The sequence below is a fragment of the Aureococcus anophagefferens genome (genome assembly GCF_000186865.1).
Source record: "Aureococcus anophagefferens unplaced genomic scaffold AURANscaffold_26, whole genome shotgun sequence".
Taxonomy (NCBI): domain Eukaryota; class Pelagophyceae; order Pelagomonadales; family Pelagomonadaceae; genus Aureococcus; species Aureococcus anophagefferens.
The window spans coordinates 470,138-486,529 of record NW_008705586.1 but is presented as its reverse complement, the minus strand read 5'-3'; the positions used below and the strand labels follow the sequence as shown (position 1 = coordinate 486,529).

Sequence of the window (16,392 nt, the reverse complement as noted above, 5' to 3'; positions counted from 1 at the left end):
TATACCGCAGAACGAATCGCCTTGGTCGTACATGCGCCCAAGATGCACAATCGCTTCCGGCACCTCGTTCTCCACATGGCGGCGCAGACGCGCGAGCTGCTCCGCATCGGTCTCCGCGCACGGTAGGCGACAGAGGGGACACGCGTCGAAGCCGATCTTGTCCTCGCACGACTCGCAGACCCTCCCGCAGCAACAGACGCGAAACACGTCCTTCGCATTCACGTCCCACTCCTCCAAGCAGATCGGGCACCGCGTACCCCACCGCGCCGATGTCGGCTCCGGCTCCGGGTTCGCCTCGCGCCGCGCCCGCGCGGCCTCGTGCTCCGCGGCGATGCGCGCGCGGATCTCGTCGGCCTGCGACCGCGGCGCCGGGCCGTAGACCACCTCGCGCGGCGGCGACGGCAGCGGCGTCGGCGCCTCCGCGCGCGCCGCCTCCGCCGCGCGGTCGGCACGGATCTTCTTGCACGCCTTGCGGTGGCCGCGGTCGCGCCAGTCGATGCGTTGGCAATCGGTCGAGCAATACCTGCGAGGTCGCGCCAGGTCACGCGCGACGGCGCCCCGGGCCGCGTCGAGCCGCCCCCGACCCGTTCGCGCGCGTCGCGCCGGGCGCGCACTGTGTCGTCCCGCAGGGGCAGTTGAGCAACGTCTTCGGTTTTGCCCCGCATATGGTGCAGGTCAGCCGCATTCGCAGTTCTTTGAGCCGCGCCTTCTTCGCCTCGTATTCTAGCTTCTTCGCCACGAGCTCCGGGTCCATGATCTCGTGATCGTTGTTCGTCTGTTTTTGTGTGTGCCGTCTCGGTCGTTCGCGCCCGCTCCGCGTCTATGCGGCCTCCTCCTTGGGTCTGCCACAAAAACTCGCCAAAAAAGCTAATCGACCCGTGTCGGCGGCCCAAAGCTCGCGCCGTGAGTACCTGACCACCCGCGCCTCTCGTAACGCCAACGACATGCTCGGTACCATCACCCAACGCGCCGAGCTGCTCACGAAGCTCAAGGAGCAACCCAAGAAGATCACGGTCAAGGGCGTCGCCGCCGCGGCCTTCGCCCTCGGCTTCCTCATCTTCGTCGTCCTCCCGCTCCACACGGCGCCGCTACCAAAAACACCCCCCCAAAAGACCATCGCCGCGCCCTGCGCGCCCGGCGAGACGAACTGTCGCGCGACGTGCCAGAACCTCGAGTGGGTCGCCGGGCCGAACCGCGGTCGGACGAGCCTGGCCAACATGACGTGCCACGAGCACTGGTCGCGGTGGGCGCGCTACGACTTCTTCCGCCCCAACGACGCGAGGCCGACGCTCACGGACGAGGCGACGGCGAAGGGCCGGCGGAGCGCGGACGGCGTGACGGCCGGCGCCGCGTGCTGCATGTTCGGCGGCGGGCGAACGGTCTGGGTCCGCGACGGCCCGCCGTTACGAAAGCCGGAGCTCGGCTCGGAGCGGTTGCTGCCTTTGTCCTGCGTCGACCACGTGGCGACGAAGTTCCCGAGCATCGACGAGCTGGTGCGGTCCGGCAAGGGGTCGAACCTGGGGAGCGACGGCGGCAAGTGGTCCGCGTGCACGCACTTGGCGGTCTACGGCTTCAACTTTGCGACGTTCTTCGCGCGGCACCTGGCCTACGGGCTGCGGCCGCGGTCCGTGCTCGAGTTCGGCTGCGGCATCGGCACGACGGCGGACTTCCTCGCGCGGCACGTGCCGGGCGGGAGCCGCGTCGTCTGCGTCGAACCGGAGCCCATGCTCGCGGACGTCTTCGCGCATCCGGCGCGCGCGGGCGCCCTGCGGCCCGTGCAGCTCGCGATGGACGCCTTCGACGCGTCCGCCGCGCCCTGCGTCCGCGACCTCTTCGGCGGCGCGACGACCTTCGACCTCGTGCTCTCGCTGGAGGTCGCGGAGCACCTGAGCGAGGACCGCGTGGACCGCATGGTCGACTACCTCGCCGCGGCGACGGGCCGGTACCTCGTCTTCTCGGCGGCGCGGCCGGGCCAGGGCGGCACGGGCCACATCGACGGCTCGAGCCACTACTGGCACTGGTGGATGCGCGCCTTCGAGAAGCGCGGCCTCCGCTACCTGCCGGAGCTGTCGTCGGCGCTCCGCCTCTCCGCGGGGCCGGACCGGGGCTACGACCTCTACCAGAACACGTTCGCCATGGGCGCGCCGGGCGCGCCCGACCGGTCCGACGTGCCGGCGGAGGTCGGCGACTGGAACTGCGGGATCTACACCTCGGCCTTCTGCGGCCAGCTGCACGGGCCGCACGCGAAACCGTACTCGAAGAAGTTGAACGCGGAGCCCAACGCGCAGAAGCGGCGCGCGTGGCTCGAGGGCATGTGGATGGCCCTCTGGCCCAAGCTCGACCTCACGATCCGCCGCCTCAAGCTCGGCCGCGAGCGCAAGCCCGGCGGCATCACGTGCGCGTGAGTCGGCGCGTCGCTAGGGTGACCCTCTCAACCACGTCGCGGCCTCGGAAAGACCACTGTGTGTGAGCAAGTCCGGGCTCGTAAGGCGAGCGTACTTGTAAACACGGATGAGCTCGCCGCGCGCCTGTCGAGCGAGCTCGCGAGACGCGGACGCTCGTAAAGACCATTGTAAACAGGATGAGTTAAGGCGCGGCGGCCGGCTGAGTGGAGGGGGAGGGGAGGGTGCGATTGATAGATTGGGGTCGGGCGCCGCGGGGGGGGGCCGCTGGGCACACAGCCGCGGGGGTCTCTCGCGAAACCCCGGCGGGAGCGGCGAAGAACAGAGAGGGGCAGCGGCGGACGAATTCACTGCTTGGCCCAGGCCAAAAGTTGGACCCGGGGCCCCTTGGGCAGCCCGAGCTCCGCGAGGTCGTCGTCGGTCATGACCTTGAGCGTCGCGAGCGTGACGTCCTCGCGCGCGAGCGTCGCCGCGTACGCGGACAGCCCGAGCTTCGCCAACATGGCGTCCACGGGGTTCTTCGCGAGCTTCACGGCGAGGTCCGGCCGCCCGGGCTGGTCCACGAGGCGCACGACGTCCCGGAGCTGGGGCGCGCGGAGCAGCGCCGCCAGGCTCTCGAAGTCGCCGAAGAGCGTCTCGACGAGCGCGGAGCCGAAGTCCCTTTCGAAGGCGCGCGACAGGTGGTTGCAGCAGATGCCGCTCTCGGCGTCGGACTTGGCGAGGATGGACCGGAGCTGGGCGATGAGCTCGGCCCAGCCGAGGTTCGCCATGGTCTCCGCGTCGAGCCGCGCCTTCTCCTGCGGCGTCGGCGGCCGGCCCTCGGACTTGGTCGCCGCGACGAGCGACGCGTTCGCGCCGAGGACGCTCCGCAGCGCCGCGCCGGCGCCGGCGGCGTTGACGCCGTAGGCCTTGACGACGACGCCGCCGCGCTCGCGGGGCAGCACGGCCACCTTGCAGTGGTCGCCGCGCTTGGCGCGCTTCCGCGTCTCGCGGCGCCGCTTCAACTTCTGGATCGCGGACGCGTTGCCCGCCTCCACGGCCGCGGCGACCTGGGCCTTGAGCTTCGCCAGGGGCGCGGACCGGCCCGCGGGCAGGTCCGCGGACGCGAGCCAGGGCAGCTTGGGCTCGTCGACGGGCGTGACCTTCAACGTGATCTTCTCGCCGCCGTCGCACCGCGGCGAGCCCGCGGGCCGCCGCGCGCCGGGGCTGCCGAGGCCCGACGCGGCGTTGGCCCAGGTCATGGGCGGCGCGGGCGCCGGCGCCGCCGGCGGCGGCAGGTCGAAGGGCGGCGGCGCGGCCGACCGCCGCGGCGGGAACGCGGGCGTGTCGTTCGGCGACGGCGCGTTCGGCGACGCGGGCTCGTCGTCGTAGCCGTTGGCGTGGTGGAGGTCGTCGACGAGGGCGCTGCTAAAGGTGGCGAAGCCGCCGAGGAGGCCCCGGCTGCCCATGCCGAGGATGCCGGGCGCGCCCAAACCCGGCGCCGCGCCGAGGCCCGGCGCGCCGCCGCCGAGCGCGCCCTGGCCCATGCCCGGCGGCGCCGCGGCGGCGGCGAGGGGGTCGAGGCGCTTGCGCTCCAGGGACAGGCTCGCCGCGAGGTCGTCGGCGAGGCGGTCCGTGTAGAGGCTGCTCCGCGGCGACGACGCGCCCGACTGGTGCGACGGCGGCGGATCGTCGATGCTGTTGCGCCGCGACGCCGGCACGGACAGGGGCGGCGAGCCGCCCCAGCGGTCCTCGGGCCGGTCCAGGGTCAGGCCCAGGGCGCCGAGGCCCGGCAGGTCGTCGCGGCCGTACCTAGATGCGTAGACCGGTGAATTCGGATTCGGAAGCGGCGCGACGCCGGCCGCGCACGGGGCCGGGGCCGCGTCGACGCTCGGGTCGAGGAGGCCGCCGCCGTAGCCGCCGCCGTAGCCGCCGCCGTAGCCGCGGTTCATGTCCCACCTGCGGGATTTTCGCGTCGCCTCGGGCCCCGGAAGCGCTTCCGCCGGGGCGCGGGACGCGCGCGGGTTCTGGAACTCGTCGCCCAGGCCCTCCGTCGCCGAGCTCGCGGTCATGTCGCTCGCGTTGCTGCCGCGCCGCACGCGGCTCGGCTCCGAGCCGACGAGCGACGACGCCATGGACGGCGGCAGCGACGCGTCGCCGTTCGAAAACGCGCGCGGCCGCGGCGGCGCGCCCCAGACGTTCTGCGGGAGCGGCGCCCGGTTCTCGTTGGCGGGGCCCAGGGCGCGGTCGTCCGGGCGCGCCGCCGGGTGGGCCGCGGCCGGCAGGACGCGCTCGTTCTCGTCCCACGTCACGAAGCCGCTCTGCCAGCAGAGCGACTTCGACGAGAGGTGGAGCTTGAAGTGGACGATCTGGCCCTGCTCGGGCAGGGCCTTGCCCTGGCACCGGTGCCGGTGGCAGAAGACGTCCTCGAAGCCGTCGGCCATCTCGATGAGGCAGTGGTCGTCCCAGTCCGCGCGGCGGCGGACGACGCCCGTCGCGTGCTCGCCGTGCTTCCGCTTCGGCCGCTTCTTCTTCGGCGCGGACCCGCCCGACCCGTGCGGCGGCCGCGCGCTCACCGGCGGCGCGCCCGCGTAGTGCGCCGCGCCGCGGGACGGCGACCCCGCGCCGTTCGCATACGTGTTCGTGTTCGTTCGGCCGAGATTCTCCACAGCGGCGCTCGCCGCGTACCGCGGCGACGACGCCAGGTCCACGACCTTCGGGCGCCGCTCGGCGTCGCTGTTCGTCCGACTACGCACCCCGACCGTCTCCCAACCCGTGTCGGGATCCATGGGATAGGCGCGGGACAAACTCCCCTCTTTGGCGCCTCCACCTCGATCAGAGCAAGTTCTTCACTGTTAGGATTTTGCCGCTAGACGTCACTTACGTGTCAACACCGACCACAATGAGAATGCAAGACCTACCCGCCATGCCACAAAAAAACACGCTTAGCACCACGTCGAGATGGCCGGGTCCCCGGCCTGGAGCTGCTCGCAGAGCATGGCCTGGGCGCGCTGCATCGCGGGCTCGTCCGGGTCGAGCCCCGCGGACACCGCGAAGGAGATGGCCTCGCCGAGCTCCTTCGTGTCCGGGTCCTTGTCGAGGGCCTTGATGAGGAGGCTCCGCGCGTCGTCCGTCGCGCTGAGGAACTGGAGCCGCGTGCGCGCCGCGACCATCTCCTCGGCCTCGAAGGAGATGCCGCACGCGAGCGCGGCGTCGACGGCGGCCTCGAGCGCGGCCATGTCCGTCGACGCGGACAGCTCCACGAGGCCGTCGAAGACCTCCTGTTTCCGCGCCTCGCCGCGCTTCGGCGGCGGCGGCCGCCACCCCGGCGGCCGCGCGGGCTTTTGCGGCGCGGGCGGCTCCTCGTCCGCGGGCGCCTCGTCCTCCGGAAGGCTCGCGACGCGGGGCATGGGCGGCGGCGGCGGCCCGCGCGCGGGCGCCCAGGCGGCCGGCGCCGCGCCGTCGTGGATGGAGCTCCCGCGCGGCGACGGCGCCGTGCCGTCCTCGCTCGACTCGACGCGGTCCCAGAGCGCGCGCAGGCCCCGCGCGGCGTGCGCGGCTTCCTGGGACCTGGGCAGGACAAGAGAGATTCAACGTCGCTTCAACGTGAGTGTTCCGCGCGCGCGCGTTCCGGAAAAAGCATTCACGCTTCGAGACCGTTCCGAGAGATGATCGCTCGTCCAAAAGTCAGCCGAAACGAGTGGAAAACGGCCGAGAAAGGAGCCTTTGAAGTTGGGAATTTCGCTCTCTTGTCCTGCCCTGCCTGCGACGTGAGGCTGTGGCGGAGCCGCGCCGCCTCGTCGACGTCGGGCCGCGGGGCCGGGTGCGGGGGCGTCAGCGACACGCGCATCATGGACGCGCGCACCTCGGGGTAGTCGTCGTCGTCGGGCGACGAGTAGCCCTCCTCCTCCTCGGAGCTCGTCGCGGGCTCCGGCGGCGGCCGCGGCGGCGGCGCCGCGGGCGTCCGCGGCGTCCGCGGCGGCCGCGCGGGGGCCGACGGGAGGCCGCGGACGAGGGCCAGGGACGCCTTGAGGGACTGGAGCCACTCGAAGAGCTCGTCGCCGCCCAGCGCGCGGAGCTTGAAGGGCTTGGACCGCGGCGCGCCCGCGTCGTCCAGGACGCCGCGGAGCTCGAAGTAGTTCAGCAGCTCGTCGCCCGTCGGGCGGTGGCGCCCCCGCAGGGACACGCTGTCGGGGATCTGGAGCGACGACTGCTCGCCGAGGCGCACGCTCCCCTTGAAGCGCGCGCAGGACGCGTCCTTGAAGTAGGACAGGCACCCCCGCTCGAGGTCCAGCACGAACCACCGCTTCTTCCAGTTCCGCCGCCCGAACTTCGTCCGCGAGCCGCCCTTCTTGAGCAGGTGGCCCGTCGTCCGGTGCGACCCGTGGTCCATGGGGCTGCGCGCCGCGGAGCCCCGGGCCAGAGGCCAATTTATTCGACGTGAAGTACAAGATGTTGAGGGAAACACGGCTTCCGTCTGGGTTGTGTTTTTTAGCCACCGGGGGGGGCCTTGGGGGGGTTTTGACGGGGGTGGGGGGGGTCGACTTCTGCTCGGCCCAGACGCGACGACCTCCTGAAAACAGCGCCCCAGTACGCGTCCAGGCCGCCGGGGGCCGCCGGGACGGGGGGTGGGGGGGTCGCCGAAGGCCCATAAAACCCCCCCAAGGCCCCGGGGTGGGGCTAAAAAACACAACCCTGGGGAGCGTTTTTATATCAGAGACATCAAGCTTGGAGGTGACGCCATCCCGGGCTGCTCGCGTCTCCGAAAGCCGCGCGGCCCGATGGCCGCGCGGAGCGGCGACCGCGCCTCCGGCGGCGTCGAGGCGCACGCGCGCGTCGTGTCCTTCGGCGTGGGCCAGATCCGCCAGGAGCTGGCGCGCCTGGCGCCGGAGGAGGCCCAGGCCCACGCGGCCCTGCTCCGCGACGTCGCCGAGGACCTCGCGGACCTCGTGGACGCGCTCCACGCCGGCGACCCCATCGACGCCGGCGGCGAGCTCGTCGACGAGCGGCCCGAGGAGTTCAAGGACGAGCGGCCCGGCGCGCGCCGCGACGCCTTCGGCCCGGCGGGCGCGCGTTTCCGCGACGACGGCCTCGTCGGCGACGTCGACGGCGCGGCGCCGCCCTTCCAGCAGACGCGGCCGTCCATCGCCGAGGCCGCCAAGGCCGGGGGCCGCAGCGTCCGGGAGTGGGCCGCGGACGCGGGCGGGAGCGGCTGGCAGGCGGACGCGAAGCCCGTCGAGACGGACGCCGAGGTCGCGAGCCTCCTCACGCCCGGGACCGCCGCGTCGCCGCCGCGGAACAACTCCCTGGGGTCGCTCATTGGCGTGCTCGACTCGGACCCGCGCCTCGACGGGGCGTCGCCCACGAAGTCGCCCGAGCCCATCAAGAAGTCGCGGTCGACGTCGTCCTTCGACATGGTCACCCACACGGTGCGGAACCTCGCGCGGCGCAAGCCCGAGGTCGCGGCGGAGGTCGACCCGGCGGCGGAGGTCGACCCGAGCCACGGCGTGCTCCACACGTTCCTCAAGTCGTCGTTCACGTCGAACATCGCGCGCGGCGACGAGGGCGCGGGCGACGAGGAGATGAAGACCGTCTTCCTCTTCAAGGAGGACAGCGCCTTCAAGATGAACTGGGATCTGCTCGTGATTTTATTAATCCTCAACAGCGTCGTCGTCATGCCGCTGCGGTCCGCGTTCGCGCCGACGTGCAAGGCGAACGCGTTTTTACAAGTCGAGGGCGTCTGGGTCTGGTTCGAGCTGGTGTGCGACATCCTCTTCATCACGGACGTGGCGTTGACGTTCCGCACGGCCGTGCGCCTCGACAACGGCACGCTGATCAAGGACCCCGCGGAGATCGCGCGCATGTACCTGCGGTCGTGGTTCGCGCTCGACGTCATGTCGTCGTTCCCCATGGACATTGTGTTCTTATTTCTTGACTCGGACAGCGGCAACTTCAAGTTCATCCGCATCATCCGCCTGCTGCGCTACACCAAGGCCGTGCGCGTCGCGAAGCTGTACGCGAAGAATTCGAACATGGCCAACAGCACGATCAACCCCGGCGTCGTGCAGCTCGCGCGGCTCGCGGCGACGCTGCTGGCCGCGTGGCACTTCGTGGGCTGCTTCTACTGGATCATCGCGCGCGTCGAGGGCTGGTGCGAGCCGCCGGAGTACGTCTACGCGCCGTCGGAGCGCGACGACGACCCGGGCATCAACCGCTTCGAGCTGGGCTTCGAGTACTGCCTCCAGCGCTGGGCGCCCTACGGGGGCTTCCTGGACCGGGGCCTGAAGCAGCAGTACACGCAGGCCTTCTGGTGGGCCGTGCAGGTGTCGACGGGCATCGGCCGCGACATCCTGCCGCGCACGGACGGCGAGGTCGCGTTCACGGTCGTCGTCACGATCTGGGGCATGCTCATGTACGCGTCGATCATCGGCGCCATCACGTCCGCCGTGTCCGTGCTGGACGCGTCGGGCATCGAGCGGAGCCAGAAGCTCGAGCGCGTGCCGGGGCAGGACAAGAGCGCGAAATTCCCAACTTCAAAGGCTCCGATCTCGGCCGTTTTCCACTCGTTTCGGCTGATTTTTGGACGAGCGATCATCTCTCGGAACGGTCTCGAAGCGTGGACGCTTTTTCCGGAACGCGCGCGCGCGGAACACTCACGTTGAAGCGACGTTGAATCTCTCTTGTCCTGCCCAGGCGCGTGCGCACGTTCCTCTTCGAGCACCACGTGACCAAGGACCTCCAGCGGGAGATCGTCAACTTCTACAACTGGTCCTTCACGGCGGCCCAGCGGGACCCGCCGGAGCTCAGCGAGCTGCCCGTCATCCTGAAGATGAAGCTCGAGCTCGCGCTCAAGCAGGACACGGTCGTCGCCGTGCCCCTCTTCCGGAAGCTCCACGCGACGTGCGTCCTCGGCATCGTGCACAACCTCAAGTCCGGCGTGGCGCTGCCGACGGAGATCTTATTCGCGGCGGGCGGCGAGGGCACGTGCTCCTACGTCATCGGCCGCGGGTCCGTGGCGCTGTCGGTGCCGCGGAACATCGAGGTCTTCCACCGGCTGCGGCGCATGAGCCGGAAGCGCGACTCGCTCGTGAAGCGGGCGATCCTCGGCGACGTGGAGCAGAACGAGCCCAGCGCGGACCGCCTCGCGGGCTGGCGGCGGACGCTGGCCCAGTTCCTCGCGAACCACAAGTCGTTCGTCGTCGTCGAGACGTTGCAGACCAAGGCCGACGCCTTCGGCGAGGCGGCGCTCATCGGCTGCACGCACGTGACCTTCGCGCGCGCGGAGACGCTGAGCGAGCTCAACAGCCTGGCGGTGGACGACATGCGCGATTTGCTGACGGAGTTCCCGGATTTCGCGAGGGCCTGCCGGAAGATGCACCGGAACCGCCTCGAGCAGTGCAACGCGCTCCTCGAGGAGCTCGGCAAGGCCGACGAGGCCAAGGGCCGCGCGGCGACGCCGACGAGCGGGCCCTGGGGCGTCGGCAACTTCAGCGACCACGGCGACAAGCTCGTCGCCGCGTCGACGATCCAGCGCTTCTACCGCGGCCGCGGCGACCCGTCCTTCATCGAGATCGTCCGCGACGCGGCGCGCAAGCACAAGGAGGCCAAGGACCGCGCGGCCGCGAGCCCGCCGCGCGAGCACCGGTCGCACCGGCCCCTCGCGCGGCCCGCGGCGCGCCGCCCGCCGCCGAGCTTCCTGCCGGCCCACCTCGCGCCGACCCGGCCCCGCTCCGGCAGCGACGGCTCCTTCGGCGAGGAGCACCACGAGGCCCACCGCGACCACGCCTACGGCTACGACCTCGACTCGTCGCGCGCCTCGCGGGGCTCGGACTTCTTCTACTAGGCCGCCTGAGGCCGCCCGAGGCGCCCTTGGCGGGCGCCTCCAGTAACCATCGATCGCGCGCGTCGGTCCCGGGCAGCCGGGTCGCACTCGAGTCTGCTTGGGAGTGTCTTAGCGAGCGAGGGACCGGGGGAACGCGCGCGCCTAGTAGTCGTCGCCGCCGCCGCCGCCCTCCTCGCCGCCGAACATGTCCATGCCGCCGCCCATGTCGATCTCCTCCTCCTCTTCCTCCTCCTTCTTCTCCTCGACGGCCGCGGCCGCCGCGCCGCCGCCGCCGCCGCCGCCGCCGCCGCCGCCGCCGCCGGAGCCCGGCGCGCCGCAGAAGTCGTCCGTCGACTTCTTGAGGGCCATGGCCTTGGAGAAGACCGCCGTCCAGTAGGGCGCGACGGAGTTGCCGCTCGCCTTGATGACGGCGTCGAACTTCTCCGCGGAGAAGTCGGCCTCCTCCGCGTCCTCGGCCTTGCACTCGTTCAGGACGAGCGCGCCGAGCGCGACGATCATCTCCTCCTTGGCCGCGCCCTCGAGTTCGCCGAACGGGGTAGCCATCTGCGGCGGGGATGTGGGGGTCGATTGGTCGCGCGGGGTGGGTCGGGGAGGGCGCGCGCGTCGCCCGCGTCGCAGCGCTCTCTCAGCGGGGCCGCTCGTCGCGCACGGCGCCGCAGCGGTCGTCCGAGGGCTCGTTCTGACCGCCGCGACGCCGCGCGTTCGTTCCGCCGTCGTCCCGCGTAATGTCGCGCGAACTCACCTTGTCAAACTGCTGGCAGCGCTCGTCGATGCGGGCGGAGCTCCTATGCAGTCGCCGACGGAGAGAGGGCTCGCCGGCGGGCCTCGCCGGGGGTAAATCTGCCAAACGAGTCGACCTTGCCCTCGGGTTGCCCCTCCGTTGGAGCGCTCGCACGAGGTGTGGGCTGCCCGCAGCGGCGGCGCCGCGCGGCGCCGCGCGCGCAGCCGCAGCGTAAGCGCAGCAACAGTAACACGACCAAAAGATGTCCCTCACGAAGCAGGAGGCCGACGCCGCCTCGACGAAGGTCCAGGCCATGGCGCGGCGCATGTTCGCCCGCGACGTCGCCTACGCCATGGTCGCGGAGAAGTGGGAGAAGATCTTCGACCCCGTGCGCGCGCGCTACTACTACTACAACGTCGTCGACGACCAGGCCATCTGGAAGCGGCCCGCGCCCCTCATGTGGCGCGACCTCGACGACGTCGCGCCGACGTTCACGGACGAGCAGGCCGCAATATTGGTGCAGAGCGCGTGGCGGCGGCTCAAGTTCATGCGCGTCGTGCGGCGGCGCATCGCCAAGGTCTTCTCCAAGGTCTACGAGGAGGAGACGGGGACCTACTACTACTACAACGCGCAGACGGGCGAGACGTCCTGGTCGAAGCCTTTGGTGTTGGGCAGCCAGGACATCGACGAGGGGCGGCTCGTGGGCGGCGACGGGCGGCTCCTCGCGGACGACCGGTCGGAGGTCGCCGACTCGGAGCTCTCCGACGCGTCGGCGGGTGCGAAGAGCGACGAGGAGAGCGTCGTCGACGGCGACGACAGCGAGGAGGACGACTCGCGGGGCGACTCGGACGACGCGTCGCTCACAGGGCAGCAAAAAGGTGATTCAACGTCGCTTCAACGTGAATGTTCCGCGCGCGCGCGTTCCGGAAACAGCGCCCACGCTTCGTGAGCGCTCCGAGAGATGATCGCTCGTCCAAAAATCAGCCGAAACGAGCGGAAAACGACCGAGATAGGAGCCCTTTGAAGTTGGGAATTTCGCACCCTTTTGCTGCCCAGGTCGCTCATGCCGCGCGAGTGGCCGCGGTCGAAGTCCCAGCGCCTCGTGGACGCGGCGGAGGACGACCCGCGCGGCGCGACGATCCTGAAGCTCGGCGGGCTGGGGCTGCCGCGCGTGACGTTCCGCGCGCTGTCGATCGAGACGCTCACGGAGCTCGACGTGTCGGACAACCGGCTGAGCCGCCTGCAGAAGGACTTCGGCGGGCTCTTTAACCTGGAGGTGCTCGACGTGTCGGGCAACCGGCTGCGGACGTTCCCGCGCGAGCTCCAGGACCTCGACAAGTTACGAGTTCTAAGAGCATCAAAGAACCGCATCGCGTGGTTCCCCGCGCACCTCTGGCAGCTCGGCGCGCTCGAGGAGCTCGACCTCTGCGAGAACGTGTTAGTGGAGCTGCCCATGGAGGTCGGCAACCTGGCGCTCCTCCAGGAGACGCGCGTCTGGGAGGTCGGCGTCGGACTATTAGAGGAGCTGCGCGTGCTCAAGCTCCGGGGCAACAAGCTCGCCAAGTGGCCGAACCAGCTCGACTCGCTGAAGAACTTGGAGACGCTGGACCTGTCGAAGAACGACCTCGCGCACATGGCGCCGGTGCGCGTCGCGCAGTCCGAGGAGCAGAAGACCGCGGCGGTCAAGCCCGGCGAGGTCGCGATCGGCGCGCCGGACCCGAAGCAGTGCGACTGGGCCGGCCTCGCGTCCCTCACGAGGCTCGACATCTCGGGCAACCGCATCGCCGCGTTCCCCGCGGATCTGGCGAAGATGACGGCGCTCACGGAGCTCGACGCGCGCGACAACGCCGTAAAGGCGCTGCCGAAGAATCTGGCGGGCCTGCGGGGCCTCGTGGCCTTCCCCCTCGACGGCAACAGGCTCGAGAAGCTCGACGACGCGCTCAAGGGCCTCCGGGCGCTGAAGCTGTTGTCCGCGCCGCGAAACGGGCTCCGGAGCCTCACGGCTGAGATTGCGCAGCTGCGCTTCGTGAAGCAGGTCGACCTCGACGGCAACGAGCTCGCGAGCCTGCCCAAGGAGATCACGCAGCTCCGGAGCTGCGAGCGTCTTACGTTTGCGAAGAACCGGCTCGCGGAGCTCCCCAAGGGCTTCGGCTCCATGTTCCGGCCAGGGCAGGAAAAGAGAGCGACATGCCCAACTTCAAAGGGTCCGATCTCGGCCGTTTTCCACTCGTTTCGGCTGATTTTTGGACGAGCGATCATCTCTCGGAACGGTCTCGAAGCATGGATGCGTTTTCCGGAACGCGCGCGCGCGGAACATTCATGTTGAAGAGAACTTGAATCACCCTTTTCCCGCCCAGGTTCCGGTTGCAGGCGCTCGTGCTCCGGTCGAACAAATTCGACAAGATCGACGGCGACCTGCTGGCGTCCCTCGTGTCGCTGACGGAGCTCGACTTCTCGGACAACGCCGTCGCCGCCTTCCCGAAGAAGCTCTGCCGCCTCGGCAAGCTCACGCGGCTCGACCTTTCGCGGAACAAGCTCTGGTTCGTGCCCAAGGAGATCCGGAGCCTGGGCGAGCTCAAGTTCTTCCACCTCCACGAGAACCGGCTGAAGACGGCGGACATGAGCCGCGCGGAGGTCGCCACGTTGAAGGCTTTGGAGGTGCTGACGCTCCACGACAACTATTTAGAAGAATTACCGCCGGAGTTCGCGGACTTGCCCAGGCTCCGCAAGCTCACGCTGTCCCACAACCCCTGCGCCGCCGAGGTCCACGCGGCCCTGGCGCCCTTCGTGGACGGGTTGCGGGTGCGCGCGACGCACCTCTCCGTGTCCGCGGCCGCGTTCCGCCCCCCCAAACCGGCGGACGTCGAGGACTCGTCGGCGGCCGCGGGCCGCTACCGCCGCGCGGCGACGCTCACGGGCGCGTCCCAGGGCGCGGAGAAGCTCGAGCGCGGCGACGTCGCCGAGGCCGTGGCGCCGCTCGTCGCGGCCGCGGACGCGCACGCGCGCCTCGTCGTCGACGAGCCCCACGCGGCGACGGTATCGCACCACGTGCACCTCGGCGCCGCGCGCGTGTCCATCGCCAAGCAGCGGCGGGCCCTCGCCGAGGCCGACAAGTTCGAGCGGTTGGAGCGGGACCGCAAGGCGCGCCGGGAGGAGGAGCTCCGGAAGCGCGCGGAGGAGGAAGCCGCCGCGGAGGAGGAGGAGGAGGACGACGACGACGACGACGCGCCCAAGTTCGTCGCCGCGGCGCCGTCGGCGGCGGAGCTGGACTTCGACCTCGGGGAAGAGAAATCGCCGCTGCACCGGGACCCGCCGGACGCCGCGACGGCGGAGCTGCTGCTGGAGGCGAAGAAGGCGCTCGACGCGGCGGAGCACCTCGACCTGACCCACCGGCGCGCGGACGCGGCGGCCGTGGAGATCTACTACCTGCGGGGGCTGGCGGCCTACGAGCTCGACGACGCGCGGCAGGCGATCTACGACCTCGACGACGCGCTCGCGCTGCGGCCCGCGCACGCGCCGTCGCTCGCGCTCCGCGCCAAGGCGCGCTGCGCGTTGGGCCAGTTCCCCGAGGGCAAGCGCGACTGCCTCAAGGCGAAACGATTGCTGCTGACGGAGCGGGGGCTGAAAATGCCGGAGCCCGACGAGCAGGCGCCGCGCGCCGTCGCGGAGGTTCTGGACGAGCTCGAGCTCAACGACATCTCGCGCGAGGTCGAGCGGGGGTTGGACGCCTTGCATCTCCTGGGCGTCGACGACAAGAACATGCACCGCGTCTACGACGTGTCGCCGCAGGGGATCCTGGGCCGGCGGAAGTCGGAGCTCAAGGACCTCGAGACGACGGGCCGGTCGAAGCGGCGCGCGATCCTCGAGATGCGCAAGCGCAAGCACGACTCCTACGTGCGCGACATGAAGGAGATGTACGCCGTGGAGGAGGCGGACATGCGGAGCGCGAAGAACCTCGCGGACAAGGTCCACGCGGACCTCGCGTTCCGCGCGGCCAAGTACCAGCTGGAGCGCGACGAGGAGGACCGGCTCCGGCGCATCGAGGCCGCGCGGCTCCTGGAGGAGGAGCGGCTCGTCGAGGCGGACCGGTGCCTGGCGATGGAGGGCGTCGAGCGCGCGTGGATGGCCGACGAGGACCCGCAGGCGGCCGCGGAGGCGCGCGCGAGGAAGGACGCCGCCAAGCCCGCGAAGAAGAAGAAGCGGTAACTGCTTCGCGGGCGCCCGGCTGTCGCGTCGGGAGGACGGCGCCGACGAGTGAAGTGACGAGTGCGCCGACGGCGTGCGGCGCCGCCCGGCGACGTCGACCGCCGGCGCCGCGCGCCGGCGCCGCGGCGCCGCGGCAAGTGTCGAGTGGAGCCGGCCGACAGTCGACTCGCTCAAGATCGAGCGCGTCGTCGTGCGCGCCGGCAGCAGCAGCACCGCCGCCGCCGCGTGCACCATGGCCCGCAGCGACGACGAGAGCGAGGAGGACGAGAAGCGCGAGCGGAAGAAGTCCTACGGCGACGACGACGAGAGCGACGACGAGGACCGGGACCGCGACCGCAAGAAGTCGAAAAAGAAGAAGGCCGACCGCGGCAGCGACAGCGAGAGCGAGGACCGGGACCGCCGGCGGAAGAAGTCGAAGAAGAAGAAGTCCTACGACAGCGACAGCGACGAGTCGCGCGACCGGCGCAAGAAGAAGAAGAAGAAGCGCCGCTACAGCGACGAATCTGACGACAGCTACCGCGACGACCGCCGCGGCGGCGGCGACCGCGGCTACCCCATGGACGGGTCCCGCGACGTCGCGCCGGGCAACCTGCACCGGCGGCCCTTCAACGGCGCGAGCCGCCTCTACGTGGGCAACCTGCCCTACACGATGACGACGGACCAGCTCCGGGACCACTTCGCGTCCTTTGGGCGCATCACCGACTGCATCGTCAAGGCCGACCAGGCCACGGGCCGGAGCCGGGGCTTCGGCATCGTCGAGTTCTCCGAGCCGTCGGCGGCGGAGAACTCCATCGACCGCTGGAACAACCGGTCGCTCGAGGGCCGGCCCTTGGTCGTCCGCTTCGACCGCGAATCCGGAACCGGCGGCGGCGGCGGCGGCGGCGGCGGCGGCGGCTACCGCGAGTTCGGCGGCTACGGCAACGGCGGCGGCGGCGGCGGCCACTACGGCGGCGGCGGCGGCGGCGGCTACGGCGGCGGCGGCGGCGGCTACCGCGACGACTACCGCGACGACCGCCGCGGCGGCGGCGGCGGCGGCGGCTACGACCGCGGCGGCGGCTACCGCGACGACCGCCGCGACGACCGCCGCGACTACGACCGCGGCGGCGGCCGCGACTACGACCGCGGCGGCGGCGGCCGCGACTACGACCGCGGCGGCGGCGGCGGCCGCGGCGGGCCCTCCGGGCCGAGCGACGGTGTCATCCGCAAGAAGCGGGGCAGCAAAAGGGTGATTCAACGTCGCT

The 16,392-nt window shown here is 71.0% G+C and overlaps 3 protein-coding genes across 3 annotated transcripts; all 3 read left to right on the top strand.

Annotated features, from left to right (window-relative positions):
* Positions 1–944: 944 nt before the first annotated feature.
* Positions 945–4,976, top strand: AURANDRAFT_66819 (hypothetical protein; the record flags this gene model as incomplete). Its single annotated transcript, XM_009042084.1, has 3 exons — positions 945–2,401; positions 3,497–3,769; positions 4,427–4,976. 3 exons carry the CDS (start codon positions 945–947, stop codon positions 4,974–4,976), a joined length of 2,280 nt encoding a protein of 759 aa, XP_009040332.1.
* Positions 4,977–12,008: 7,032 nt separating this feature from the next.
* Positions 12,009–15,082, top strand: AURANDRAFT_54961 (hypothetical protein; the record flags this gene model as incomplete). Its single annotated transcript, XM_009042085.1, has 3 exons — positions 12,009–12,437; positions 12,486–13,102; positions 13,303–15,082. Coding segments are annotated over 3 exons (2,826 nt in total), but the record flags the coding sequence as incomplete, so codon positions are not given.
* A 625-nt stretch (positions 15,083–15,707) lies between these two features.
* Positions 15,708–15,992, top strand: AURANDRAFT_31715 (hypothetical protein; the record flags this gene model as incomplete). Its single annotated transcript, XM_009042086.1, has 1 exon — positions 15,708–15,992. A coding segment is annotated over one exon (285 nt), but the record flags the coding sequence as incomplete, so codon positions are not given.
* Between the last annotated feature and the right edge of the window lie 400 nt (positions 15,993–16,392).